Source organism: Pezoporus wallicus, unplaced genomic scaffold (assembly GCF_028554395.1).
Source record: "Pezoporus wallicus isolate ANWC-B61680 ecotype Strahan unplaced genomic scaffold, APGP_CSIRO_Pwel_v1 contig_10656, whole genome shotgun sequence".
Lineage (NCBI taxonomy): Eukaryota > Metazoa > Chordata > Aves > Psittaciformes > Psittacidae > Pezoporus > Pezoporus wallicus.
The window spans coordinates 191,443-218,063 of record NW_026636108.1 but is presented as its reverse complement, the minus strand read 5'-3'; the positions used below and the strand labels follow the sequence as shown (position 1 = coordinate 218,063).

The following is a 26,621-nucleotide window of genomic DNA, read 5'->3' as shown; positions in this document are numbered from 1 at the left end:
TGGATACTGCTGTTCATGATTGATTTATATTTATCTCCTAATAATTTTGGCATTAACAGCAACTGCTTTTCCATGCTTGCAAATTGCCATTGCTATATAAACTCACAGTATTAATGCTTCATTCGTGTAAGGGGATGTAACTACTGCCTGTTGAATGAGGTTGAAACGGCTGGTCTTGCACAACACCCTTACAGCTGAAGAGATGATGAACAAGAGATGTTTTATCACGGTAACGGCTTTATAACCGAGTGACAACATTATAGTGTCATTTTGTGGATGAACGTGTCTATATGTGCTCCCAGAACAAGAAGCAAAACGCTTGCTTATAACGGGAAACAGACTTGTTCCATGTCTTAGAATCACAGAAAGCTTTGGGTTGGAAAGGACTGTAAGATCACCCAGTTCCAATCTATTGGTGAGATTATTAACTAATTGGGTCTAATCCTATGTATATCTTTTCAATGAGGTTTAGATCATGAGAAACCAAACTTCTGTGCTATATTAACTGAATAAGCAGCTATTCAGATCAATTTTACCTGGGGATTGAGGCAGTGAACCCTGCCTGGAATGTAACTTGATTGTATTGCAAGTTATAGGGCATAACTTGCATTTTCCCCCTACCCTTATTAAATAACTCACTCCTTTATAAATCTCTCAGGCCCATCATTAACACCGGGTTCCAAACCCCATCGTGTTTTGTCTAGAGAACTCCATCTAAGCAGCGTTCCATTGACTCCATTTAAGGGAGTGCAGTGTTTACCTCAGTGTTAGCAGCTCGGGATCTAACTCCATGGCTACACTGTGGAAGGAAGACCTCTTATTTCTACGAGCTCCTTCCCGGTGTCCCCGGGTTTCTCCATAGGGACCGATCCTCCATAGGCACACACTGAGATGCTGTTTAACGGTCCAGAAACTGTTCAGACGCCGTTTAACCCTTCAGAAACCGTTCAGACGCCGTTTAACCATTCAGAAACCGTTCAGACACCGTTTAACGGTCCAGAAACCGTTCAGACACCGTTTAATGGTCCAGAAACCGTTCAGACACCGTTTAATGGTCCAGAAACCGTTCAGACGCCGTTTAACCATTCAGAAACCGTTCAGACACCGTTTAACGGTCCAGAAACCGTTCAGACACCGTTTAATGGTCCAGAAACCGTTCAGACACCGTTTAATGGTCCAGAAACCGTTCAGACGCCGTTTAACCATTCAGAAACCGTTCAGACACCGTTTAACGGTCCAGAAACCGTTCAGACACCGTTTAACGGTCCAGAAACCGTTCAGACGCCGTTTAACGGTCCAGAAACCGTTCAGACGCTGTTTAACCCTTCAGAAACCGTTCAGACGCTGTTTAACGGTCCAGAAACCGTTCAGACACCGTTTAACCATTCAGAAACCGTTCAGACACCGTTTAACGGTCCAGAAACCGTTCAGACACCGTTTAACCCTTCAGAAACCGTCCAGACACCGTTTAACCCTTCAGAAACCGTCCAGACACCGTTTAACCCTTCAGAAACCGTTCAGACACCGTTTAACGGTCCAGAAACCGTTCAGACGCCGTTTAACCCTTCAGAAACCGTCCAGACACCGTTTAACCCTTCAGAAACCGTTCAGACACCGTTTAACGGTCCAGAAACCGTTCAGACGCCGTTTAACCCTTCAGAAACCGTCCAGACACCGTTTAACCCTTCAGAAACCGTCCAGACACCGTTTAACCCTTCAGAAACCGTTCAGACACCGTTTAACGGTCCAGAAACTGTTCAGACGCCGTTTAACCGTTCAGAAACCGTTCAGACGCCGTTTAACGGTCCAGAAACCGTTCAGACACCATTTAACGGTCCAGAAACCGTTCAGACGCCGTTTAACGGTCCAGAAACCGTTCAGACACCATTTAACGGTCCAGAAACCGTTCAGACGCCGTTTAACCCTTCAGAAACCGTTCTGACACCGTTTAACCGTTCACCGCCACTGCTCCGTTTCCCGCCAACCCATCGGGGAAGGGGGCGTGGCCTGCGCAAGCCCCACCTTCCCGCGCGGCGTTGCGGCGTGACGTAAGCACGCACGGGCAGTGCCGGGTGACCTTCAGCGGCGGTTGGACGCGGTCCGGTCCCGCTCCTCTCCTGTCCTCCGCGCTCCGTTCCTCGCCTCAGCCCTCCCCGCACCGCCGCGATGCCGAGGGGCGGCCGCAGCCGCACGTCCCGCGTGGCGCCCCCCGCCAGGTGAGGCCCGCTGGGCCCGTTTCCTCCTCAGCCGCCCCCTCGTGTAGGCCGCGGGCGGCGAAGGCCTCTCCGCCATTGCGGGGTTGGGCGGGGAGCGGGCCCCGGGCGCTCTGGGCTCGGTTAGCGGGGCACGGGGGTGGATGTGGAGCTCCTCAGCGGCCGCTCGGCGCGGGGCCTGGGCGTTAAGGCCCGATTTAATCGGCTCCTTTCGGGTTGTATCTCGTTAACCGCAGAATAGCGCAGCGCTCTGGGTGGCGGGGTGCTGGTGGCCTTTAAAACACGCAAAAAGAAGCTCGAAAGCCTGACTTTGATGTGCATAAATCACTCGCCAGGACACTGAGTTCTTGCCGTCAGTGTGCAGGGTGTGATGAGGAGGAGCTTGTGCCTCTGCCCGCTGTGTTTGGAGCCATGAGCTGAGCTTTCTCTTCATGTCCTTGCAGTCGAGCGCCACAGATGAGAGCTCCAGCTCCGGCACAGGCGCCTGTCCCAGCAGCGGCTCCGGCTTCTGCTGTGGCTGCTCCCGCGCCGAAGCAGCCTGGTCTGATGGCACAGATGGCTACAACTGCTGCTGGAGTGGCCGTGGGCTCTGCTGTGGGCCATACCATAGGCCATGCGCTGACAGGAGGATTTGGTGGAGGAAGCAGCTCTGAAGCTGCGCGGCCTGATATTACTTATCAGGTAAGAGAAAGCACAACGGGACACCCACTAATGAAGTGCAGGTAACTTGGCAAAGCAGTTACATATAGGCTCAGGGAACTGCTGTAGACATAAAGCCTACACAAGTCATATCTTTCCATGGAGACTCAACTCTCCAAGGTGGTTACTACAATCACCATCTCCTAAAACTAGCCCCAAGGGATCCAGGGGTGATAACATGCTTGTGGCAGGGTGTTAACAGTTGTTTTCTGCTGTAGTATTCTGATTCAAGCAGGACTTTAATGTACCAGATCTTACAATGGGAAGATCTAATGTGAGATCGTCTTGTGCTGCTCAGTCATTAAGATAATGATGTTACCCGAGTGTATCCAAAGTTACCCGAGTGTCTGTAATGTAGGAAACTGTTCAGAATGTGCCAAGCCACTGCTGGAAGCCTGTTTTGTCCTTCACCCCATTATCTGTTTTCCATTTAAAAGGCAACACAGCATTTTGACTGAAATGCAGGGAAGAAACACCCAGCAGCACCAGGGTGGTTTGGCCTCGGAGGCTGGAGCTGTTGAAGGGTGCTTATGGGGGTCTCTGCTGTTTCAGGAGCCGCAGGCAGCCCAGCCTGCCTACCAGCAGCAGCAGCAGCAGTTTGCTCCTTGCCAGTATGAAATGAAGCAATTCCTGGAGTGTGCCCAGAACCAGACTGACCTCAAGCTGTGTGAGGGCTTCAGTGAGGTGCTGAAGCAATGCAGGTTTGCTAATGGTAAGTGAGCAGTGCTCCAGGCAACTACTGAAGGAGTTGATCAGTAAAATGAATGTGGGAATAATGTCCTGTTTTTTTTCAGTCCATGCAGTACACAGTGGGAATACTTAGAGTACATGTACAGTGGAGTCTGTTACAGCAAGCTGCTGTCCTGTTTTGGTCCCATCCATATAGTTGGAGGTGGGGTGGTGTGGGGAAGATGAATTCCCAAAGCTTTTATGCATGGACTGAAGTTGACAGTGTGAGAGAGCGGTGGCAGCACACTTGGGGGACAATTGGCACTGCTGGTGTGTGGCCAGCTTAGCATGAGGGAGAAGGAACACGCCAACAGATATGTCAGGGATCCAAACCTTACTACTGTTAACTTTGCCAACTCCTTACCTTTCAGGTTTAGCCTAAGCCTTCAGAACAAGGCTGCTGAATGTCATCTTGCAAGAACTGATCTGTGAATGAAGAAAAAGCTTCAGTAATAAAGCCTAAAGTTGAAACTTTACTAGTTGATGTATTCACACTCTTGTCCTCCTTGTGGCTTGATTCCTGCCATAGCCGCTACAGATGTGCTACGACTTACAGCTGCAAATTGATTTAGCACAAAATGGAAGAATGAATAAAGTGGAATGAGCTGATTTGTGTTACTGGTTTGCTGATTGTTGTGTTGAATGTGACACCGTGTGTAAATAAACTGCTCTTTGTTCTGCTGTGAACACTTGAACCCCGCAGGCAGCTTCTACTGCTTAAAATGTGTAGTGACAGGGAGGTGACGTGTGGCCCCGCGTATGTTGTTCCTCATGTGGTGGGCCTTGACTCCCCAGTAGCCTCCTGTTGCTCCTCCATTCAAGAGGTTCTGACAAATCCCTCCCCTTGGCCAAGATCCCTGGTAGGATTACCTAGGTAGCCCATAGGCTGCCATGCAGCTGTATGTTCCAAGAGCTGCAGTTCCTGATGATACCAGCTGAGGTTTTCTCTTCCTCCATGTTGTGATAGGAGCCTGAAACACGACGGGGTGCTCCAGCCTTCTCTTTGCTCCTCGTGTAGGCAACAAAGCTGCTGCAGGAAGAGAACAAACCATCTCCACATAAAGGGTATTTATCGATGTAGGGTGCGAGCCCTCCTTTTCCCGTCGGAGGGAGCAGGCAGCTCATGCCCTGCTGAGCCCCTGCAACCTATGGAGTAAAACACTCCAGTACCTCAGCTGGGCTGGAAGGTGCACGGAGGAGGGACCCTCGCTGGGGAGTGCGGGGGGAATGACCTTGAGATTCCTGCTAAAAACACTTAAAACGGCGTGGCCTGGTCTTCCCGAGCTGCTCCTGAAAACCTTCCTCCATCTCGGATCTGCCGTTCCTGGAAGAATAACATCAGTGTTGGGAAGGGGGATAAGGACAAACCCACCTTTCCCTGCGGCAGGAGCCGCTTGCCTCCCGCTGCTCAAGCTCCCACCCCGGCTGCTCGGTGTTCACCGCGCTGAGGAAAAGAAGGGAAGGGGAAAGCGAAGAGCAGGAGCGCCCGCGGCGGACAGCGGGGAGGAGGCACCCGGACACGCAGGTGCCGGGCGAGCCGAGGCTTCCCTTGCACCGCCGAGGAGCGGCTCGGGGCCGGCTCAACGCGGGGTTTAGACCCCGGGCCGGCGGGGGGGGGGAGCTCCATCCGCGGCGCCGCCGCTGGTGCCCGGCCCGGTCCCCGTCCCCCCCCCCCGCTGTATTTTTGGCTCGGCGGCCGCTCCTCGGCCCGCCCCGGCCGCTGCCCTTCGCCCGCCCGCGGAACGGGGCCGGGAACGGGGCCGGGAACGGGGCGCTCCGCGGCGGCGGCGGACCCGGGCTGCCCGCGGCGAGGTGAGCGCAGCGGCGGCGGGGCGGGGGCCCGGGGGGGGCCCGGGGACGTGGATCCCGGCGTTACCTTGAGCGCTTTCTGCCCGTGTTTGCTGAGCTCCGGCCGGTTCCGGGGCCCGGTGCTGGGGGGGGATCTGGAGGGGGAAATGAAGGGGTCGGGGTGGGGGGGGAGGCACTCCCGTTCCGGCCTAAACCCTGCCTTAGCCCGAGCTCTCCGGCGGGATCCCAATGGGTATTTGTGTGTTATTGAGGATTCACCGAGGCAAAGACGCGAATCCACAGCAGCGGGGCGGGCATGGCCAGCGCCGCCTCCATTTGCGTTCCTCCATCACCGCCTTAAGAGAGAAACCTCTCTGTGCCCCCCCCAACCTCCTTTATTCCCCCTTTCCACTCCCATGGAGCTCGAAAGCTCTGATAATAGAACCGGCTTATCCTGGTAGCGCCCGGAGCAGCTGCTCTCCTATCAGGGTATATATATCGGGATATATATAATATCAGGGTATTATAAACAAGCTCCTGGCTCTCTCCTCCCATCCGGCAGCACCCGCAGGTGCTCCCCAGCCTCCAGCCCTTCCCCAAACACCAACTCCAGGACTTGGAGTTTTCAGCTTCAAACCCAATCGAAGCTGATGTTTTCCCCCCACCTCGGAGATCTTTTCTTCTCCCGGCTCCTGCCTAAACCCTGTTGGTTTTAGCCCCGATTGCTCTGGCGTTGCTACCAGCACCTAAAACGTTATTAGAGCAAACCCCGGGCTGTTCAGAAACGCTCCAGCCCGCGTTAGGCATCGTCCATAGCTTCGGTCCTTAACCGGGTCAGGGCACCGATAAGAAGATTTGAACTCAGAGGTGCGAACCTGCCTGGCTGCCTCCTGGCAGAGCTTTCCCCCCCTCGGAGATGAAGGCAAAGGGAAACCTGCGCTACTGGGGCTCTTTGCCCTCCTGCTGTCACCCCAAGGGGGCAGTTTTGCTGCTTCCCACGCGCACTGCTTGGTCTCCGTGTGCTTGCGGAGCAGCTGGACCTGGACAATTGGGATTTCAGCAATGCTGGGCACAGGAAGAAGCTGTTCCCAGGGTTTAAAGGGGAACGGCAGTGAACACCAGGGATGGGGAGGACTGGTTATTCCCCCTCCTCTGCCAAAGCACTGTCACGGCATTCCTCCTCCGGGAAGAAGGAATGGGACAGGAGCCCGTCGGGAGCTCTGTTGGCTGCTGGCAGCTGAGCATGCGAGGGAGCTCACTGATTCTGGCTTGTCTCCTCACCCAGCCCTGCCCTCGGCCGCAGCTGACCCCGCAGCACCGGCTGTCCCCAGGCACCCTGCCCCCAGCAGCACCTCACCCCCCCCCCCCCCCCCCAGCTCCTCACGCTGCTTCACCGCCCCTCGCACCCATTTCCCTCCTCAGTCCTTTTGCCGGGTTGGAGGAACCAGGAGGAGCGTGGCAAAGCCCTTGGCACACGGTAGGAGCCGGAGGATGATGCCCCGTGAGCTGGGTGCGGATGCTCCACAGGAAGGGATGGGGTTTTGAGGTGCTGCAGCGCTTCCCGAAGCCTTGGTCCCAGCCAGGCTGCTTCTGTCCCCAGTGAGATCTTCCTTTGGTTTCTGGTCCGGGATCTGATCCTCAGTCTTTTCTCCTCCGGAGGGGATCAAGGGGCTCTGCCTCAATGCAGCGAGTGTCCATCCTTGCTCTTTTCTCCTTGCAGCTCCTTTCCACCAGCAAAGCCCAGAGTGCCACCGGACAGGAGCCAGAGATGACCAAGGAAGAAGATCTGCCCGACTGGAACTCATCCAAGGAGTTCTATGAAAAATATGAGCCGAAGGAGGTTTTGGGCAGGTAAAGCTTGGGTTTGTTTTCCTGTGTGCCCCAGTACAGTGTTCCCTGGGAATCCGATAGGAACAGGGCCCGTGGCAGCAGGGGGTTAAAAATAGCATGAAGCAGCATTTTCCATCGGCTCGAAATCTTCCATCCCAAGGGAGGGAAACCTCTTGGGCTTGAAAACACCGACCAGCCCCGGTGGCAATGGGCTGGCGGGGGGGGCAATGGGAGCCCCCATTGGTGCTGTCCCTGGCAGGGGGGTGAGCAGCGTGGTCCGTCGGTGCATCCACAAGACCACGCGGCAGGAGTACGCTGTGAAGATCATCGACATCACCGCGGGGAACATCTCCCCCAAGGAGGTGCAGGAGCTGCGAGAGGCCACCACCAAAGAGATCGACATCCTCCGGAAGGTCTCGGGCCACCCCAATGTCAGTAAGTCTGGCTCCGAGCATCAGGGCAAGGGGGGGTGTCTGCCCCATTTAGCCCAGGAAGGGGTTTTGGGATGAAATCCTTGAGGGTCAGACCGATGGTCCTGAAGTGATGCGGGGCACCTGCTCTGAGCAGCGTCTGCTCTGCCCCTGCACACAGACCAGCAGTGCCCAGGTTGTCTCCCCACCAAATCAACTCCTCATTAATTGAATTAGCAATTAGATCACCAGGTTTTAGTCTCTTAATGGGCAGGAAGATGCTCTACACCGTGCTCATCCTCCCTGTGCTTTATTGCAGTCCAGCTGAAGGACAGCTACGAATCCAGCACCTTCTTCTTCTTGGTGTTTGACCTGTAAGTACCAGCTCGCCATCACCCCAAGTCCATTCCCACTCTGTAGACAGCCAGCACTGGACCAGCTTCTTATGGCCCAAACAGTGCTCAGTGGAGGGACAACTAGCTCTTGCTTAGGGTAGAAACGAGCCTCGATTGCTCCCAGCAGTGTTTCCCTTCTGTCAGCGCTGCTCAGGTTTCCCTGTAACCTTTGGTGGGAGCTGCTGTGCATCCCCACAGGTTATTTATATGCTCAGTGGCACTAGGGTGTATGTGACACCACAACCCCTGATGCCAGGGCAGCAGGAGGGACATCAGTGGAGGATGTTGACACTGGGAGAGCCCCATCCCAAACCTGCCCTCTCCAGGGACAGCCTTTCCCCTGCTGCCTGATGTTTCGCAGCATATAAAGGCATTTTTGCCCCCTTCTTATTAAGGAGCCAGCTTGTCCTGTTGTGCCATGGGTTGCTAAGGGGCACTGACCCTCCCCAGGGGCCAGTTTTCCATTGCAGCTCAGCCACTGTCTCCCTTTTCCCTCCCTCCCTCCCTCCCGCAGGATGAGGAGAGGGGAGCTCTTTGACTACCTCACTGAGAAAGTCACCTTGAGCGAGAAGGAGACGAGGTAGGGCCAGATGCTGAAAACCCCTTTGCAGAAGCAGAGGGTGCGTTCAAAGCACCCATGGGCAAAACCGGCCCCGGGGCTGAGCGCTCCCTGTTCCCACCCCCGGGAGCACGGTGCTCGTGGGCATTCGAGCTGGGAGAGCTGCTGTCACCCATCCCCAGGAAGATCATGCACGCGCTGCTGGAGGTGATCCAGTACCTGCACTCCATCAACATCGTCCACCGGGACCTGAAGCCGGAGAACATCCTCCTGGATGACGACATGAACATCAAGCTGACGGACTTCGGCTTCTCCTGCCAGCTGCAGGAGAATGAGAAGCTCAAAGGTAGGAGGACGGGGAGGTAGGGATGATGCCCATGGCCACCACAAGTCATAGAATCAACCAGACTGGAAAAGACCTTTAAGATCATCAAGTCCAGCCTTTCCTCCAGCACTGCCAAGGCCACCGCTAAGTCAGTGTGGTCTCTCCAGCCCCACTCTCCCCTTGGAGCCAGTCTCGCTGCCATGGGTGCAGATTGGTGCCTCTCGGCTTAGGGCGCGCTCCTGCTCACACACGAGCCTGGCTCTGCCCGCACACGGCCCCCACGCCACACTCCTTGCCACGAGGAGGTACAAACCCATCCTGTTCTTTCCACTTCTCTTCCCCTCCAGTCAATCCTCATCACACCATCCATTTACTGCCCAACAGCAAGGCTTTTTCCCCCCAGCTCCCACCCTGCATAGAACCAGCTATCCAACAATGGGCATCCCCTCCACTGCCTTCCCCATTGCTCTCTTCACTTGCTTTAAGCCACTGTAGCACACCAAGAAGGGTCACCAGTGAGATTCACACGAGCCCCATCACTGATCCCAGCTGGGATCCAGCCCCCTGAGCACCCATCCTGGGTGGGAATGGCACAATCCCTCCGGGGTGGCTCATGTGGATGCTGTGTCCTGTCCTGACAGAGATCTGTGGCACTCCTGGCTACCTGGCCCCTGAGATCCTGCAGTGCTCCATGGACGACGAGCACCAAGGCTACGGGAAGGAGGTGGATATGTGAGTGAGACCCCAGTCCCCAGAGCAGAGTGACAGTGGGCACATGGACTCCCATTTGAGTGTCAGAAAGAGTTAAATGAGGCATCAAAAGGCAACCTCAGGGGTTGCGAGGGGCTGTGCTGGTGACTAGGAGGCTCTGTTACAGGGCTGGGGGAGAAGCAGGCTGGGGTCAAGCCTGTCCCCCTGCTTTACCCTCTCAGGTAGGGTTGAAAGCAACACTTTGTGTTCATAACAATCAGCTCAGGCTTGGCTCCAAGACACAGGGGCCTTTTAAATATCCCCCATAGTAAGACCGGAGAGAGCAGCCAGCTCAGGGCCCTGCAAGGACTTTGCCACCATCTCTGGTGGCTTCAGGCTCAGGTGTGCAGGGGTCAGAGGTGTAACCATGCACTCAAAACACACTGGAGCATTACAGCCCCTTTTCAGCTTAAACAGGACACTTAACACACCACAGCCTGAGCTGAGACAGCGCCAGAGCTTCCAGCCTTGCTGTGCCATTGTGTCCCATCACATCCCACCCTCCTGCACCCTCTCCCTACCCTATAAAACACAAGACAAATACCTTCGACCTCCAGTTTCCTCCTGCAGCATCCGGGGCAGCAGCTCCACATCAGCTCAGCTCGGAAACCCCAAATCCCTCCCCAGCAGCAGGGCAGCTCCTGCTCCCCATTACCCATCAGGGCTGATGAGCCCCAGCAGCACGCACCAGGCAGGGCAGGCTCCTCCTGGTGTCCCAGGGAGGCAAAGCCACGTTGAGGGGAGCCTGAGCTATGCTGCTGGGTGCCCCATGGGCGCCAGGGAGGGCTTTGGGATCCATGTGGGTTACCTGCAGGTGGAGCACCGGGGTGATCATGTACACCTTGCTGGCCGGCTCGCCTCCCTTCTGGCACCGCAAGCAGATGCTGATGCTGCGGATGATCATGAATGGGGATTACCAGTTCGGCTCCCCGGAGTGGGACGACCGCTCGGACACCGTCAAGGACCTGGTAGGAGCTTGGGGATGGGAAAGCCTTGGTGTGGGGAAGTTGTGGACACCTGGGATAGCCCGGATGGAGCCATTGTGCTGCTGCAGATCTCCCGGTTCCTGGTGGTGGACCCGCGGCAGCGGTACACGGCCGAAGAGGCGCTCGCACACCCCTTCTTCCAGCAGTACGATACAGAGGAGGTCCGGCACTTCAGCCCCTTCCGCAAGTTCAAGGTGAGGATGGGGATGCGGTGACCTGGAGTCAAGAGGTGGGATGGATTTCCCAGCTGAGCTGCAGGAAACTGGGAGTCAGGACGGCTGATGGACCTGGGCTTTGGCAGGATGCGGCGGTCTGGGAGGAGATGCTTCTCCCCAGCACTATTGTGCTTGCTTTGTGGTACTTCCTAAGGGCTTTTTCACAGAAGGGAATAAGAGAAGGGATAAACCTGGCTCCCGCTACCATAGGGTTCTATGAAGAAATAAGATCAGTTCTAAGGGGGAATCGATGAAGCTGACATCCCACAGGTGCACAAGATCAGTTCTAAAGGAGAATCAATGAAGCTGACATCCCACGGGTGCATCAAATGATGCAAAAGCTGACAGAAGAGAGGAATCCTTTCCCTTCCTTACAGCCAGTCGATAGGGCAGTGCTAAGGCACCCAGAAGGGCATTAGGTGACACGTTTAGGACTGAGCTGTAGTTTTGCCATTAAGGAAAAAGCTCACTCCACACACACGGGACTAAACCTGCGCCGGGAGCCAGGCTGCCTCCCGACTCCTCCACACAGGCAGCAGCCACATGGGATGTATGGGGACTGATCTGGTCCTGCTGTAGGACTGTGCTCACCCCCCCGCCTGTGCCCGCTGTGCCGCAGGTGATCTGCCTGACCGTCCTGGCATCGGTCCGCATCTACTACCAGTACCGGCTCGTCAAGGCCGTCACCAGGGAGCTGGTGGTGCGGGACCCGTACGCCCTGAAGCCCGTCCGCAAGCTGATCGACGCCTGCGCCTTCAGGACCTACCGGCACTGGGTGAAGAAGGGGGAAGCGCAGAACAGAGCTGCCCTCTTCGAGAACACCTGCAAGGCCATCCTGCTGACCCTGGCGGCCGAGGAGGAGCTGTTTTGATCACGCTGTGAGCAGCGAGCTTCCTCACAAGGAATAAAACCTTTGAAAGCCAAAGGGTGATGGCTTTTGCTTTTGCTCTTTGCACCGGCCTCAAATCAGGTGCAGTGATTTGCCCCTGGGGGGTGGGTGGGTGCCCCAGGGATGGGTTTGGAGGAGATGCTCTAACAGAGCTGTAATCAGCTCCTGATGGGGAAGGCTCAGCCATGGGCACTGAAGTGGGACCACTGTGGGACACTCGTAGGTAGAGGAGGGATGAGCAGTGCCCTGGGCACTGTCTTCACCCACCAATGTGCTCAGGGCTCCTGGTGCCATCAGGTTTGGTGGCAGAGTTTGTGCTGGTTGCAAGACCTAGGAGAGGTAGGTCACTGCTCTGTGCACTTAGAAATGAGCACAGGCATCATTTTGCCATTGCTCAACAGTCAGTAAAGGTGCCTTGTTCTGTTCCTGGGATGGCTCTGCAGATGGTACAGAGCTGGGAATTCCTGAGATGTCCCCCTTCCAGAGATGTGCCCCCATTGGTTTACCCCGTCAGCAGCCCCTCAGGACAGCCCCATGCCCAGGGTGGAGCAGACCTTGGTCCTGCACACATGCACCCCTCAGCTCGCTTAGAACGGACACCAAGAGGAGAGCTGTAATATCAACCACACCAAAAGGATGTTACAGACGAAGCACCCAGCCTGCCATTCCCAATCCCTGCTGGTCCCCCAGCATCCCGGTGCGGAAAGCAGTTCTAGCTGGAAGTATTTAATGTTTTAAACTGGGGTTTAACAAAAGCGACTGCTGGGGGTTGCTGTTCATCTCCACAGGAGAAAATGCCCTCAGCTCTTCCTGAGTGAGTGACCTGCTCAGAGCTCAGGTTTGGTCCAGCTTTCCTTGGCCAACATCGGCGGAACATCGGCAGCGCATCGGAAGCTGAGGTTGTCAGAGGCTGAGTCTGGTGTGTTCCCCATTCTCCCAGGGAAAAAGAAGAGACCGAAATCAGGGATCCTTCCTAGCGAACGCTTCCATCCTGGGGCACTGCCCAGACCTACCTGGTAGTAACACGAGCTTTATGGTTTGCAGACCCATCGGCGGTGTCAATCCAGGAGGCTCCTCTCAGGACCCGCATGTTCTGAGCGCGCTGCCTTGATGCCAGCCCCGGAGTCAGGTACTCGGATGCGGTCCACTCCCAGGTGTTCCCCAGCAGGTCATAGAGCCCTGAGTGAGACATGGGAGGGTTTGAATTCTGAGAGCCCATCTGTATGGGCTGCAAAAGCCCTTTGGTGCACAGAAGTGGGCACATCATTGCTGCAAGAGCACGAGTTAATGGTGAGACTGGAAAGCAGCAGCTCTTCACTGTACTTCAAACTGGTCCCAGGTTACATCTGGACCCTTAACGTGTCCCATCTGTGTGAGGACGTGGCATCACTGCTTCTGCTGGGCTTGGTTACTCTATCAAGATGCTGATGTGGTCCCGCATCATACCTGAAACTCTGCCACAACTACAGGATTTTGTAAGCAGAGTTAATTTAGGAAGCAGGTGCCATTCCCCAAAGCAGGGATGCCTGTTCCGTACCATAGCTGTTCTGAGGAGGGAACGCCGTCACCGGCGAGACGCCGTGATAACCATCTTCAGCCGTGTCGACCCTTGGGAAATCTCCCTGTGGGAAGAGAGATCATTCCAAAGACCACCATTGCTCCACTCTTCACAGGACTGTGTTACACCTGAACCATGGAAGTAACTCCCCATTGCAAATTAACTCTACACAGCATTTCTGGCTGAGAGAGTTCACTCAGCTTCTCCCAGGACAACCCCCTTTCCAAACAAATCCATGTATGGATTTTTGGAACCTGGAATCCTGGTTTTCCAGGGAAGCTGGGCTGAGCCTGCCCCCTCCAATGGTATTTTGGATACCCCATCCGGAGCTCAATTCTGGTACCCTGCATTGCTTCCCAGGACCATGCAGCCACTTTAGGCAGCCACGCAGAGTCTGCTCAAGTTAAACACCCCCCTCAGATGAGCTCAGTGTAGATGGGATGATTTTAAAGCTCTTACCTGCCACAGATTTGTACGGTTCGGCTGAAACTTGTTTCCCCAGGGATACACCCTTTCTGCAAGGAGGAAGAGCCATGCGTTACCCCGGGCCATGCCAACATCTCTATCTGCCTGTTTTTAACCAGGCTTTCATGTCCACCATTTCCTGCTCAGCTTGGGACATGGAGAAGGGTTTTCTGGATGGGGCTTGTCAGTGTCATCCCTCCAGACAGTGCCAAGGAGAGATGGGAATCAGCAACAGCTTCCCATTCACAAACCATCACTTGCATCAGGGAGTCCTGCGATCCCCTCAAGCAATCCCAGTGGCTGCTTTATGCCACCCTCAGTGTGTGGGGGCAGGTGGCTCACTCCTTGCCCCATTCCTTTGTTTAGGAACATATATTAAGACCATATATAAGCCACTTCTTCCATAAAACAATTTGACTCCCAGGCCAGAAGAGGTGGTTCAGCCCCACAGATTAACCTCCGGAAGCATCCCCTGATGGAGGTTTGGATCTGACACAATGAACACTGCTCAATGCCTCAGTTTGGGAACAGAGCCTGGGGTACGTACGCTCCAGTCCTCCCCTGGCAGCAAATTCCCATTCCTCCTCTGCCAGGAGCCTCTTCCCTTTCCAGGCACAGTATGCTTGCGCATCATTCCAGCTCACATGCAGCACCGGGTAGTGCAGCCTGTCCTTTATGCTGGAGCCAGGACCTGAGGGCTGGCAAGAATTGCATCAAACAGATTTTAATTGATTTTCTACATTTTTCAATTCAAAAGGGAACAAAGGACAGAACAGGGCATGGAACATGCAGCACCCAGAGATGCTACTGTTTCCCTGGCTTTGGCCAGCAAGGTTCAGCACACACTAATACATGCATGCTTCCAGCATGGAGAAGACTCAGCACCCCAGGTCTTTACTTACTTGTCGCCAAAACGCCTTCTCAATGGGCAGCCACCAAGGGGCAGACTGGGAAAAGAAATGACACCGGATGAAAGCTGAGCTGGTGACCACCACCCCGCAGTGTGGATGTTAACAAGAGCACTTGGTTTAGTCTGGAAATGGTTCAATGCTGCAGTTGGAGCTGGGTTATCACAGGCATTTTGATCGTGCTTTCCAAGAGAGGTGTCTGCTTTCAAAAGGGAAACCAGATGAAGAAGCCCATGCTGGTTACGGTTTCTATTTCAAGGTTTGATTAATAAAGTACTTTGAAACGTTCTTTTCTCCCAGCTCACTGGAGCAAATCATGAGCCCAATTTGACAGTGTTTGGAGAGGATGTGAACACAGAAGCACCATAAATCTACTCAGGCTCAACCCTGCTGTTAGGTTCAGAAGCAAAACAACCCAAACCTGAAGACAAACCACTGAGAATGGCCAGGCTCTGCACTGAGAGGCAGCTGCTACTCAATGGAAAAGCAATACCAGCAAGGGTGTCCCCTCCTGTGGTTTTATTCCACTTAAACCAGAGAGATCAGGAATCCCACCTCCATCCCCATCACTGAAACTCATCCCCATGGGGTTTAGGTTTACCTCTAGTTTTTGGGTGACCTTTTTCTTCAGCTCTTCGGGTACGAAATCCTCAAAGACAAAGCTCCAGCCAAACGCTTCTGCTTCTGTTTTGTACTTCTTTTCTCTAACAAACTCCCTGGCACAAACACAACACACTCAGGTGGCTGGGGGAGAGCTCTTCAAGAGTCACACCACCAAATACAGCCACCTGCACACGCAGCAAGATCAGAGCAAGGCAAAACATACCCAACCTACAGACACCCCATCTGCAGAGCATCCCGCCTCCTCCCCAGCACAGCTCAGGCCAGTTTGATACAGACTGAACAGATAAAGCAGCCCAATTACATCTGTTCCCAGATGTGACAGGCGTTTCTGTTACCTGTGCAGGTAAACTCACCCTGCACTCTGCTCTTCCATAAAAGATAATGACTTCACAGACCAAAAATCCCTTAAAGGCCACTAAACCCACAGCTGCTGTTAATGAAGCAGCCCTACAATGCAGAAACATATGTCACATGCTGCTGAATAATCTCACCCTGCTTCTGCCCCATTTACTTCCTCACTGCCTAAGTTGCAGTAACAGCCATTACTGAGTGTTGCTGAGTGCTCAGTGGTGCATGGAAGCATTGGCTCTTCTTAAGCAACAAGGGCTCAGCCAGGCAAATAAAGGCATTTCCCCCAGTGCATTTATTAGTGCTCTGTACAAGGGCTCCTGTAAAATACGTGGAGTGATCCGGTGTTTGAGAATGGAAATGGAACTTATAGGAACCTGCAATCTGAAGCAGCACAGCCCTGTACATAAGAACACACACACACACACAAAGTGTGTTTGCAAGGGAAAGGAAAAAAGAAAGGGAAAAGAAAAAAGAAAGGGAAAAGAAAAAAGAAAGGGATAAGAAAAAAGGGATGAGAAGAAGGAGAAAAGGAAAAGAAGAAGCAAAGAAAAAGAAGGAGAAACAGAGGGGGAAAGGAAGCATTTTCGTGAGCTATACTGGTAAGATGCTTCAGCTTTCACCTCTAGAGATGATTTACTACTGACAAACACATTCTTTTGTCCTTGTGGCAGCATCCCAGGGCTGGTTCTCAGACCTGGGAATCAGCCCCAGAAGACCCAGCGCCCTCCAGGCTACCAGGACCCTGTAACCCACACAGAGCCAAACCTCTGCAACCCTTCACCCTTACCTGAAATCCTTGTTTGTGACTGGGTATCTGTCAACAGCAAACGGCTTCACTGTCACCTCCCTGACGGGCCCCTCTTCATTCCTCTTCTCCAGAGAGCTGGATCCCATCTGGAACTTCCCACCAGGCAGCTGCACCATGCTGTCATCCTGGGCAAACGCTGAAAAGGGAAGAAACTCGGGGTGAGAACTTTCATTGCTAAACACGACCACACAGGACAGCAAGAAGTATTTGCAGTAAAAGCCCTTGATGTACTGGAGATCGGGTTGTCTCCTACACACGTAACTGCAGGGATACGTTAGCGACTACGATTTGTATTTGGTAACAAGCTTTAGAACGCTTCAAGCCACATTTTCCATGTGTCTCGGGGCAGGGAATGGCTCCAACCGGGTGCAATCACCCCGGCAGCACCTTTAAAGGAGCGCTGCGGTCCCCGGGCTCACCGCGCAGCGCCCAGCCGCACGCCAGCAGCGCCAGCGCCGCAGCGGCCATCGCACCGCGATCCAACCGCAATGACACGGAAGAGCTGCGGGAGTCGGGAAGCGCTTCCGGGACCTGCCCCACGGCGGGAGCCCGCGGGGCTTCCGGGATAGGGACCGCGTGGTCGGGTGTGAGAAGCGGGTACCGACCCCCTTCCTGGTGCTGGGGACACCAACACAGCCACCGCCATCCCGAGCCACCGGCGTGGCACCGGCTAAAGGGGGTGTTAGAGGGGTTAGGGTTAGTGGTTGTTGTTTAAGGATGTTTTCATGGTGGTATAGCAGCTGCACGTGAGCAGGGAAGCGTGGCTGCTAACAAAGCACAACAGGGGTTAAGAAAGATCATTTAGGAGGGTAGGAACCCACTCCTCCTTTTTACCCCAGCAGCTTGCCTGCACAGGCTTGAGCTGGAGCTGCAGCTCTGCCCTAAGCCAGTTTATAGCCCTAGTTGTCCATTAATACTTTAATGTAGTAGTGTTAAAAACCAGCCACCATGTTGTGTAACAAGGCTGATGACACATACTGGGTCTTTCACCACTCCTCCAAACAAGTTAACTCGCTCAGTTCCATTTGTAAGGAAGTACAAAGCCATGAAGTGATCAATGCAACCCACTTTTACAACAAAAAGAGAGCAGACTCCAGCTCTGAGCCCAGGCTCCCCCAGCAGCAGAGCCTCCTTTTTCCATGTTTTGCCTACGGTGTAACCACCCTGAGAACACCGATCTGGTCTGATCGATGGAAGCTAAGCAGGGTCAGGCTCAGTTAGTACCTGGATAGGAGACCGCCTGGGAATCCTAGCTGCTGCAGGCTTTTTGGGCAGCTGTGAAAGAAAGGTTTTTGTACAGGGATGATGTTTTGAGTCATTTGGCCAACTGGAGCACAAGAGAGAAAGGCATTCAGGCTCTGAGGGAATCAGCCACTGCAGAGATCATCTATTGTAGGCCAGAGGCTGGGAATGCATCTATAGATACAGATGAAGTCAAACGTACACAATACATGTAGTGGAAATTTACTGGTTTTAACACTGCCCTTGAGAGCCAGACAGCACAAGTCAAGGCCTGCAGCCCACTGGAACCAGGAGGTGAAGTTTTAAATAAGCAAAAGGCTAAAGCACAGAATGTAAGAGTTTATTGGGTAAAAAGAAAAGCAACTTCAGTTGTACACATCAGTGAAATGAAAAATAAATAACTGAGTTTTAGAGCCAAATGTCTGATCAAGTTGCTATTATTTTGACTGGCCACATGTTTACCAAAGAGGGGCTGCTTGTGACAGCAGAGGAGCTTCTGTTGCTAGGACAATCCACCACAGCCAAGGAAAACGCATCTTTGGGTGGATTTCTTACAAACATTCCATGGGGCACTTCTGGAGCTGACCACCACCCACAACAACAGATCCAAGTCAGCCTTTAAGAGAAGAGAGTCCGGCGCGCATGATCTCATCCACCAAGAGAATGTTGCTAGCGATCTCCGTGCTGGACATAGGACAAACAGTGTTAGAAGAGCCACCTGACAGAGTTCAAAGACAACTCAGCTTCATTTCTGCCTTTCCAGACAGCTTCCCCTACAACAGATGGCTCCATTCCACATTATCAATTGCAATGATAAAACAAAACGTAACTATTTGAAGTGAAAATAGTGTTAACATTTACCATGAATGAAGCAGTTGCTTTTTGACATTGTAATTATCCCAGATTCCAGCTGCTGCAGCGACCATTGGCTCACCTGTGAAAGATGTATAATGGTTTTTAAATAACCGACTCATAGAATTCAAAGACTTTCCACTGTCTAATATGTGATATTGGTACATTCAACAGTGTTACCATGTGCTTTATCTTCACAAGGAGCTTAACAGAATGCAATGAAATACCCCACTGCACCAAGCCTGAAGCACCAGGAAACCTGCAGAGCTATTTATGGAAAGAGGGATACCTGTCTGCACTCAGAGAAACTTTACTCTTCCTGCAGCTCAGCCATGACAAGTTCCTACTAGAGCATTATTTGAGGCAGTTCTTACCAGTGTTCAGATCAACCCCAGTGAGCTGCCCCGACTCTGCATGCTCTGTCTGAACCTTCACTAGCGTTTCCTGGGGATCATAACCAGCGTTCTGAGCGAGAACCTGCAAGAGAACAGAGATATTAGTTCATATTAATTAAAAGAGATCTTCAGCAGGCAAAGCAATGGGTCTTGGCATGCTTTAAAGCCGCTTTATTCAGAGTTCCTCGTACCTTAGGAACGATGAGCAGAGCATCAGCAAAAGCCTGAACTCCAAGCTGCACTCTTCCTTTTACATTAGGTTTATGCTTAAGAAGAGCACTAGCTACTGCCACTTCCAGGGCACCTGCTCCTGGAACCACACATCCTGCAAGGGAAAACTCGATGGTGAGACTTCACAATCAGTACCTATCCCAGTTTGAACAGCTAATTTTCAGTGTAGTTTGACCTCTTCCTTTATCTTTTGAAAGACAGCTTGTGTCTGATCAGGTGTCTGAACTTACATGGTTAACTACTTGTAAATACAAGGGATAAGAACAGTAATGGTAACTGAAAGCACTTCACACTGAAATACACCAAGCTTAGTGTCTGACTGCATGGCATACCAATGAAACCGATATAAAATTTACTGATTTCAAGGTTTCAACAGAAGATCCTTAATATCCCTAAACAGAGCAGAGCCTTACCATCCTCAATAGCATTTTTAACAGCACGCAGCCCATCTCTTACTGCATCCTTGATCTGTGTGAGTGTATGCTTATTTGGTCCCCTGATCAACAGGGTGACAGAGCGGGGGTTGTCACATTTCTCAATAAAGGTGTATTTCTCTTCACCCTGTGAAAAACCATAGGGTTACATACTCATGTCATTATTTGCTCAATGTATACACCTAGTCAGAAAAATTGAACACCTTCACATTCAGTTCTGCACTCAAAGCGTTTCAGAAAGTGATGAGAAGCACAAGAACCTTATTTCGGTTTTTTGAACTCTACAGATATTAAAAGCATAATATGCAAATAACAGGAAAGTACACTACAATAACAGTAAACATCCAGGTAGGTGTTCACATACAAGTGGGACACTGGGATGTGAAATGCCAGCAGCCTCTACCCGCATCCCACTGAAGCTGTTAAAACACTTAAGAAAAATCCATGCACAGATATATCAAGACAAAAGAAAAGGTGGCACCAAATTAGGTGTATCCAACCTGCCTTCAGCTGAAGGCTGTGTCATACTCACCAATGTATATTCATAGACAAGCCCTGCGTGTCCCAGACAGTCAACAGTGAGATCGTCCAAGGAATTCATGGCAGTACCACCACATGCAAGGGTCAATCTGAGAAAGAATGTGTACAGCTTAGCACTTGCTTTGTGTTAAGCACTATCTGAAGTCACTAATGTAACAGCAGTATTTCAGCATGCAGAACACCACACACAGGAGCAGTTTGCTTCTATTCATGAAAAGAACTCTTCACAAAAATAAGCTTGTAGAATCAAGTCTCCTCTACAGGCATCTAGAAGTGAAGAGTCAGACAGCTGCAATTCCTGCATCACCCTGTGTGCCAAACTGATATTCCTGCAGTTTATACAAACTATCCTAAGTAACAGCAGCAAAAGCTGGTGAGACTGAAATGGACTTTTTAGTGCAAGTCCTTTAAAAGTGGATTCAAACCAGACTTGGCTCACTGCTCAGATTTGGAAAAGCATGTTATTTAACCTTCTCCTCTCCACAGAAACTGACCTTTCCATGTTCCTCCTTTTAGCTCTCCGCAAAGCAACTATTCCTTCTTTTGCAAGTGCATCCAAGGAAACTGGGTCAATTCCCTAGAAATAAAGGAAGAGACCATCAGGATAAAGAAAAAGCTAAACACACCCTCTCTCAATCTGACACTAATGAGCAAGTTCTCCCCCAGGGCTCAAAGATCTCAAATAAGAAACGTATGCATATATGCAAAAGTACATCAGCCTAAATTCAGCTATTTCTGTCTGCAGAATGGTACACAAAGGGAGTCAAATAGCACACGGCTGGCCAAGAGAGCCAGCATTACAAATTCATTTTTCTAGTTAGTTATAGCCTTCATCTCACCTTCTGGTTGATCACAATAAATCCTTTATCTGAATTGCCACAGACTCTTCTTTTGAAGTCTGTGATTTTTTTCACTCTGTCTTCAATGAATTTTCTTTCTGCTTTCACAAGCTTCTCTCTCTCTTCAGCACTTTTATAGAAGAATCCAGAGCTCACCTCTCTAAAGGAGGAAAACACCCCACAACGATAATGAAAAAGCAGTAAAAAATCCTCTCCTCTATGCTGTAGAAATAAATATCAGTCCTTTCAGCAACATTTTAAAGAAATCAAAATAGAACAACCAAGCCACTCCCCTGCCCCAGACCAGCATGCAGAATACAGCTGTTCTGTTCTCTGCTTCAGAGCTTCTCCATTGCAAGAAATAAGGCACACACCTGAAACTGAGCAAACTCCAGATTACGTATTCAGATGTTTCTTTAGAATATAAAATTATACTCAAGAAAGGAAGAACTTCCATCCTTTTTTTCTCCAACGAAATAATGAAACCAAAACCCACTATGAAGCTCTGCCCCTCAAAGGCATTTTCTCAGCCACCAGCTTCCCCTTCCCAAAAGGCGACAGCAGGAGCACTACCTCTTCTACTCCACCTTCTACACTACCTGCCTTGCTGTGGAAAAGCCTACGCAGTCTTTCAGGTTCTTATTTAAGCACACCTTAAACAAGTCTTAAAAGACAGGAGCATTTTCTGCTCCTTACCTTGCTGCTGTGTACTTACGTTTTCTCATATTCTAGAGATACATTGCAAGTAAGAACATAAGCATCTTCCATTCTTTTCTTCATGTCAGGATGACGAGCACCATGGTCCAAAACCAGCCCCCTAATCAGCCTGAAAGATTAGAAAGCATTTTGTGTGTCAACATACACATACAGGAGACATGTATTTCATGGAAGTGCAGGCAAGTCAGAAAATTGACCAGCTGCACTGTCAAATACAAACTGCCTGTGCTGGGAGTTAACAACCATGTATTCCACTTCCAAAGGCATGCCCACTCATGTAAAAAGCATACCAGGCAGTGTGAAAAAGGAATTTATTCTGGCATAGCGTCTGACTGCATTAGCTACTTAGGAAAGCTAGTGCAGAATTCATCCATGCCTATGGAATTTCCAACTAGATGACTACAATCCAGTTTCCATTCATCAAATGCTATTTTGTACTTGGACACATATGAGCCTAAAGCATAACAGAACTACAGACACTATTACTGAGAAAAAGTATTTATTCAAGCTGTTGTGTAAAAGCCTGAGCCAGTGTTACTCTTTGCTATTCAAAAATCCAAACTCTTCTAAAAAGAAAACAAAACTCCACAAACTAAGATCAGGGCACCATTAAACTGAAGCTCAAAGATAATTATTACTTACGTTGTGTCAGTTTCTGATTTGTGCTTCATCTCCATAATCTCTACCATGTGGAGGTCAATAGGCTCATTTGGTTTTCTAATTATCAAAACAGAATCTACTATAGCCTGGAAGTGAGGGAAGGGGGTAAAAAAAAAAAACCAAACACAAAACAACTATTAGTCTTCCAAAGTACAAGTTCACATCTTTCCATCCACCTTTCACTCAAGTAATAATCACAGCTCTGTAAAACCTCTTCACACTAAAAGAGGCAGAAGACACACACAGACCTACCTCCGTTAGGATGTCAGCAAGCTCTGCATGAACTTTAGTACGGAGGGATGTTCTGGCAACATCTATGAGGGTCTCCCTGTCCATTTCCTTGGTTACTTTCACCTGCTCCAAAACTTCGAGTGCTTTTTCCTTTGCGAACTCAAACCCTTCTGCTACTATTCTAGGGTGCAAACCCTAGAACAAGGAAAGAAATGAAATCAGTAGACAAAGTAGTATTTTTTCCTGAAATAGAACCTGCAGTTTCAACACTCCATGTCAAAACATCCTACAAAACCAAGAAAATGTACTGTCCTTCTGAATACATGTAAAAGGAATGCAAATCCTTCCAATGCAGAGGAAAAGTACAGATTCTTCTAGCACAGAATTGAAACCAAGGGAACTACAAAGCACACTTGGGTGTTCACTGTGCAGTACAAATGCGTGTTCTGTAACTACAACATCTAAAATACCTACTATCAGGGAAGTTCTCCTTGTTAACATGGAAGTAAAAGCATTTTAACTCACACAACACAGACAGAAGTAACGGCAGGTATCAGACAAAACCTTATCAAAAGCTACAGTATCAGTAATCAGTGGGTTTAGTTTTGAACAAGTCACTCATTTTAAAAGCAGAAACACAGATTCACTTTCATGTTTGACTTAAGAGTATTAAGCATCAAACAAAACAAGCTGAATGGTCTCAGATGAAGCGTCTAACTTGTCCACCTACCAAAGAAACATGGCATACATACCTCAGAGATATACAGGTCTGCCTGCTTTAGGAGCTCACCAATGATCAAGACATTCGAAGTGGTGCCATCTCCAGTGATGTCATCTTGTGCTGTTGCTGCTTTTGCTATCAAAGAGGCTGTAGGGTGTTGTATTTGCTAAACAAAAACAAGAAGCTGACCTTAAGTCTTCCTGTACTGGTACAGGAAGCAAGTAATTTGCAACCAGCTAAACAAAATCTGTAAGAACTAGTTGATGTTTTCATGATTCATGTCTATTCAGCAGGTTTCAACAAGTAACACCAATAACTTTGACAATAAGTGGATGGAATTAACCCGTGTAACATTAATCCCCCCTCAGATTATGCATCTATACACAAAAACTTTGAGTGCTAAGGGCCAAACTAGTCAACCATTCCCAATTAGCTTGGCAAAGCCCCTCTCTCCTTTAGGCAAAGGATGCACCATCACAACTGGACTGCTGCTGGCACTAAACCCAGCATGTTTAGAGCTAATTCAGGAATCTCTGCATGACCAGTGGTGTACATGCTCTCACTGGTTTGCTATTCCTTTGGCAGTTTACTTATGAAACTAAAGAACATTCAAATACTTTGTTTCTTGCCAGTTGCTCTGCTAAACAGTACACTTGGTGTTCCAGTTATGAGCATCATGCCTGCCCAGCCAGACTTCACAACCACCATATGTGACCTTGCGTTACTTACAGAGAACACAAACATCACTTAGCATCTCCAATGGTTGCCTGAAGTGTATCTTAACATAGGTTGGAGCCTATGAACCTACAGAAAGGTACCTACAGCTGAAAAGATTGGTGCTCAGTAACTGTACTAGAGTCCTGGGTTGGAAAGGACCTTAAAGCTCACCCAGTTTCAACCCCCTGCACAGGCAGGGACACCTTCCACAGGAAGCTCCAAGCCCCGTCCAACCTGGCCTTAAACAGTGCCAGGGATGGGGCAGCCACAGCGTCACTGGGCAGCCTGTGCTAGTGCCTCAGCACCCTCATTGTGAAAAGCTTTTTCCTAATATCTAATCTAAATATCCCCTCTGTTTAAAGCTGTTCTCCCTTGTCCTGTCCCTACTTGCCCTTATAAAAAGCCCCTCTCCAAGTTTCTTGTTGGCCCCTTCAGGCACTGGAACCTGCTCAAAGGTCTCCCAGAGCCTTCTCATCTGCAGGGTGAACAAGCCCAACTCAGCCCGTTTCCCCGTAGCAGAAGTCCTCCGGCCTCTGAGCATCTTTGTGGCCTCCTCTGGACTCGCTCAAGCAGGTCCACATGCTTCTTACGTTGGGGCCCCAGAGCTGAACACAGCAGTCCAGGTGGGTGAGTAGACAGAATTCAATGGGACCATTTATTCTGTCATTTAGCTTTTTATTATTATCTTTAAAGTACTACCTCTAGTATGAAAGAGGTGATTTAACAATGTTTTTCCTGTCTCCCAGATCACTGTGTACATTAACTTCAACACTTCACGCTGAATTACAATAGCTAATAGAGTGCAATACTCCACAGGCACTTACAGGCGCTGCTCAGCTGGCAGCACACCGCACCCTAACAGCACCAGGACCCACCATGGGCTCAACATGAGGCCCCCAGCTTGAGACCCAGTGCAGTGAGTGGCAGGGGGGCATCACCCCTATGGTCTCAACATGCAAGAGCTATGGGCTGCATCTATCACTCAGTTTTAAACACCATGGCAAACTCTGCTGTCTTAAAGCTGCTCAAGCAGCACCAAAGTATGCTTTCTGTAAGCAAAACGGAAGACACATAAGTGCCAATTTCATTATTTTAACAGCTCACGTTTGCTTTTAACCTGCCAAATTAGCACACAAACTCCATTCAACGCCTATCACGCTGCCCTTCTTTTATCTTCCGCCCAAGGAGCACTAAGCCCTCAGCGACCACCACAGAAACGCGGACCGGGGGCTATGCAGGACGAGGTCCCCCCTCAGCCCCAGGCACCCCAAGGCTCCCTCCCCCTCGAGCACCAGCTCCAGCTCACCATTTCCTGCAGCAGCACGTTGCCATCTTTGGTCAGTTTGATGTCCCCCGAGGCCGACACCAGCCTGTGGGCGACACGAGGCGGGTGAGCAGCGCCCCGGTCCCGGCCCCACCACCCGTGCCTGCCCCAGGGCCCGCACCGCTCCCCCTCCATTCATCCCGCTCCACCAGCCCCGCGGCCTCCTCCTTTGTCCCCCGCCATGCGGCAGCGGCGCCCGGGCTCCCCCTGCCTCTCCCCTCACGCCCTAAGGGCCGCTCGGAGGAACCTTCCCCCCAGACCCCAGAAGGAGGCGCGGGGGGGGGGGGGTGTCCCCTCACATCTTTATGGTGCCCTTAGGGCCCAGGTTGGTCCTCAGCACATCCTGGAGACCGCGGGCCGCGCTGATGTTCACCTCCTCATCCACCAGGCATGGGGATGGAGCAGGGTAAATCTCATCCCGCTTGTTGCAGCAGGGAGCTCTGGATGCAGCCCTGGATGCTGGGTTTGGCACTGAGCAGCGATGCAGAGAGATGAAAATGTTTTCGTGCCTCTTCCAGTAGCAAAGCCTAAGCGTGCTGTGGGTACAACGTTGTTTTGGAAGAGCCTGACTGAAACAACTGTTAGGGCAGGTTTTGGCTATAGGCTGGGAATCCGGTGAGGGAATTGGGTGAGGAGCTCAGGTTTCTGGGCAAAACACCATGCTGTGCAGGAGGACTGCCCTGCATGGCCAGGCAGAGTGACTCAGATAGCTGCCAATACACTTGGGTTTCTGGTTTGAAACGTTTTAGATGGAGTCGGTGTTTGAACATGACACAAGTTTGGAGGCCTTTTGTTTAGCTGAGCAGTGCATCTGCTGTGTGAAATACTGTTAGTGTAGTGGCTGGGCTTTCTGTTCTGTTACTGTAATCATTAGAAGTATACATTAAGCATTGCAAAATGCAGGAAATTACGCTTGGCCTTTCAAAATTGCCTCTGAAACCCTGTTAAGGTTTAGTCTTCACTCTTGTTGTGATGCTTCCAACCTGCTGAAACCATAACACCAACCCAGCCCCAAGAGGCTGCAGTGCTAATATCTGAGGTTCCTAGATGCAATGCCTGGTTAAAACAGCAGAATCCCCAGCTCTACCCTCGATTCCATAGCCCCAAAGTCACACAGAAATACTTTGCTGATCTTGATTCCCTGCTTTGTAATGGTTCTACCTCGATGCTCTCTCTCGGGGCTGTTCTCAGTAGAGGGCAGCCTTGTCAAACCCAT

At 51.1% G+C, this 26,621-nt stretch overlaps 4 protein-coding genes and 2 non-coding genes across 7 annotated transcripts; 2 read left to right on the top strand and 4 right to left on the bottom strand.

The window, feature by feature from the left end:
- Nucleotides 1–2,116: 2,116 nt before the first annotated feature.
- Nucleotides 2,117–4,255, top strand: CHCHD2 (coiled-coil-helix-coiled-coil-helix domain containing 2). The gene is made up of 4 exons (XM_057399046.1): nt 2,117–2,216; nt 2,657–2,894; nt 3,465–3,624; nt 4,013–4,255. Exons 1-4 carry the CDS (start codon nt 2,167–2,169, stop codon nt 4,021–4,023), a joined length of 459 nt encoding a protein of 152 aa, XP_057255029.1. The 5' UTR covers nt 2,117–2,166; the 3' UTR covers nt 4,024–4,255.
- A 2,569-nt stretch (nt 4,256–6,824) lies between these two features.
- PHKG1 (phosphorylase kinase catalytic subunit gamma 1) lies at nt 6,825–11,827 on the top strand. Of its 2 annotated transcripts, none has more exons than XM_057399062.1 (10): nt 6,825–6,939; nt 7,150–7,280; nt 7,519–7,694; nt 7,989–8,043; nt 8,579–8,644; nt 8,806–8,969; nt 9,590–9,680; nt 10,513–10,666; nt 10,753–10,878; nt 11,519–11,827. In XM_057399062.1, the coding sequence occupies exons 2-10, from the start codon at nt 7,198–7,200 to the stop codon at nt 11,768–11,770; spliced, it is 1,167 nt and encodes a 388-aa protein (XP_057255045.1). In that variant the 5' UTR covers nt 6,825–6,939; nt 7,150–7,197; the 3' UTR covers nt 11,771–11,827. The 2 variants fall into 2 exon arrangements, with proteins under 2 accessions (XP_057255045.1, XP_057255044.1); XM_057399061.1 differs by having other exon boundaries at nt 6,890–6,906.
- A 671-nt stretch (nt 11,828–12,498) lies between these two features.
- On the bottom strand, nt 12,499–16,971 carry SUMF2 (sulfatase modifying factor 2). The gene is made up of 9 exons (XM_057399060.1): nt 16,922–16,971; nt 16,482–16,638; nt 15,321–15,435; nt 14,714–14,758; nt 14,359–14,509; nt 13,806–13,861; nt 13,326–13,410; nt 12,802–12,967; nt 12,499–12,721 (listed from the first exon to the last, which is right to left on the bottom strand). Exons 1-9 carry the CDS (start codon nt 16,968–16,970, stop codon nt 12,616–12,618), a joined length of 930 nt encoding a protein of 309 aa, XP_057255043.1. The 5' UTR covers nt 16,971; the 3' UTR covers nt 12,499–12,615.
- Nucleotides 16,972–18,068: 1,097 nt separating this feature from the next.
- Nucleotides 18,069–26,621, bottom strand: CCT6A (chaperonin containing TCP1 subunit 6A). The gene is made up of 15 exons (XM_057399045.1): nt 26,567–26,621; nt 25,705–25,876; nt 25,388–25,451; nt 23,396–23,530; nt 22,665–22,838; nt 22,395–22,498; nt 21,751–21,861; nt 21,036–21,195; nt 20,691–20,773; nt 20,189–20,285; nt 19,636–19,783; nt 19,183–19,316; nt 18,971–19,073; nt 18,606–18,678; nt 18,069–18,428 (listed from the first exon to the last, which is right to left on the bottom strand). The coding sequence occupies exons 1-15, from the start codon at nt 26,619–26,621 to the stop codon at nt 18,356–18,358; spliced, it is 1,686 nt and encodes a 561-aa protein (XP_057255028.1). The 3' UTR covers nt 18,069–18,355.
- LOC130593713 (small nucleolar RNA SNORA15) lies at nt 21,997–22,128 on the bottom strand. Its single transcript, XR_008970864.1, has one exon. It is a non-coding gene; the product is annotated as a small nucleolar RNA SNORA15 (small nucleolar RNA).
- On the bottom strand, nt 22,944–23,075 carry LOC130593714 (small nucleolar RNA SNORA22). Its single transcript, XR_008970865.1, has one exon. It is a non-coding gene; the product is annotated as a small nucleolar RNA SNORA22 (small nucleolar RNA).

Coding starts and splice junctions, on each gene's coding strand:
- PHKG1 (XM_057399062.1), top strand. CDS start 7,198: ATGACCAAGGAAGAAGATCTGCCCGACTGGAACTCATCCAAGGAGTTC. Junction 8,044..8,578: donor TTCTTCTTGGTGTTTGACCT/GTAAGTACCAGC, acceptor TCCCTCCCGCAG/GATGAGGAGAGGGGAGCTCT. Junction 8,645..8,805: donor TTGAGCGAGAAGGAGACGAG/GTAGGGCCAGAT, acceptor ACCCATCCCCAG/GAAGATCATGCACGCGCTGC.
- CHCHD2 (XM_057399046.1), top strand. CDS start 2,167: ATGCCGAGGGGCGGCCGCAGCCGCACGTCCCGCGTGGCGCCCCCCGCC. Junction 2,217..2,656: donor CGCGTGGCGCCCCCCGCCAG/GTGAGGCCCGCT, acceptor ATGTCCTTGCAG/TCGAGCGCCACAGATGAGAG. Junction 2,895..3,464: donor GGCCTGATATTACTTATCAG/GTAAGAGAAAGC, acceptor CTGCTGTTTCAG/GAGCCGCAGGCAGCCCAGCC.
- CCT6A (XM_057399045.1), bottom strand. CDS start 26,621: ATGGGTTTGACAAGGCTGCCCTCTACTGAGAACAGCCCCGAGAGAGAG. Junction 19,317..19,635: donor TAAAAATGCTATTGAGGATG/GTAAGGCTCTGC, acceptor TTTCCCTTGCAG/GATGTGTGGTTCCAGGAGCA. Junction 19,074..19,182: donor CTCTGCTCATCGTTCCTAAG/GTACGAGGAACT, acceptor GTTCTCTTGCAG/GTTCTCGCTCAGAACGCTGG.
- SUMF2 (XM_057399060.1), bottom strand. CDS start 16,970: ATGGCCGCTGCGGCGCTGGCGCTGCTGGCGTGCGGCTGGGCGCTGCGC. Junction 13,862..14,358: donor TGCCAGGGGAGGACTGGAGC/GTACGTACCCCA, acceptor TCCTCCTTGCAG/AAAGGGTGTATCCCTGGGGA. Junction 12,722..12,801: donor AAAGCTCGTGTTACTACCAG/GTAGGTCTGGGC, acceptor TTTCCCTGGGAG/AATGGGGAACACACCAGACT.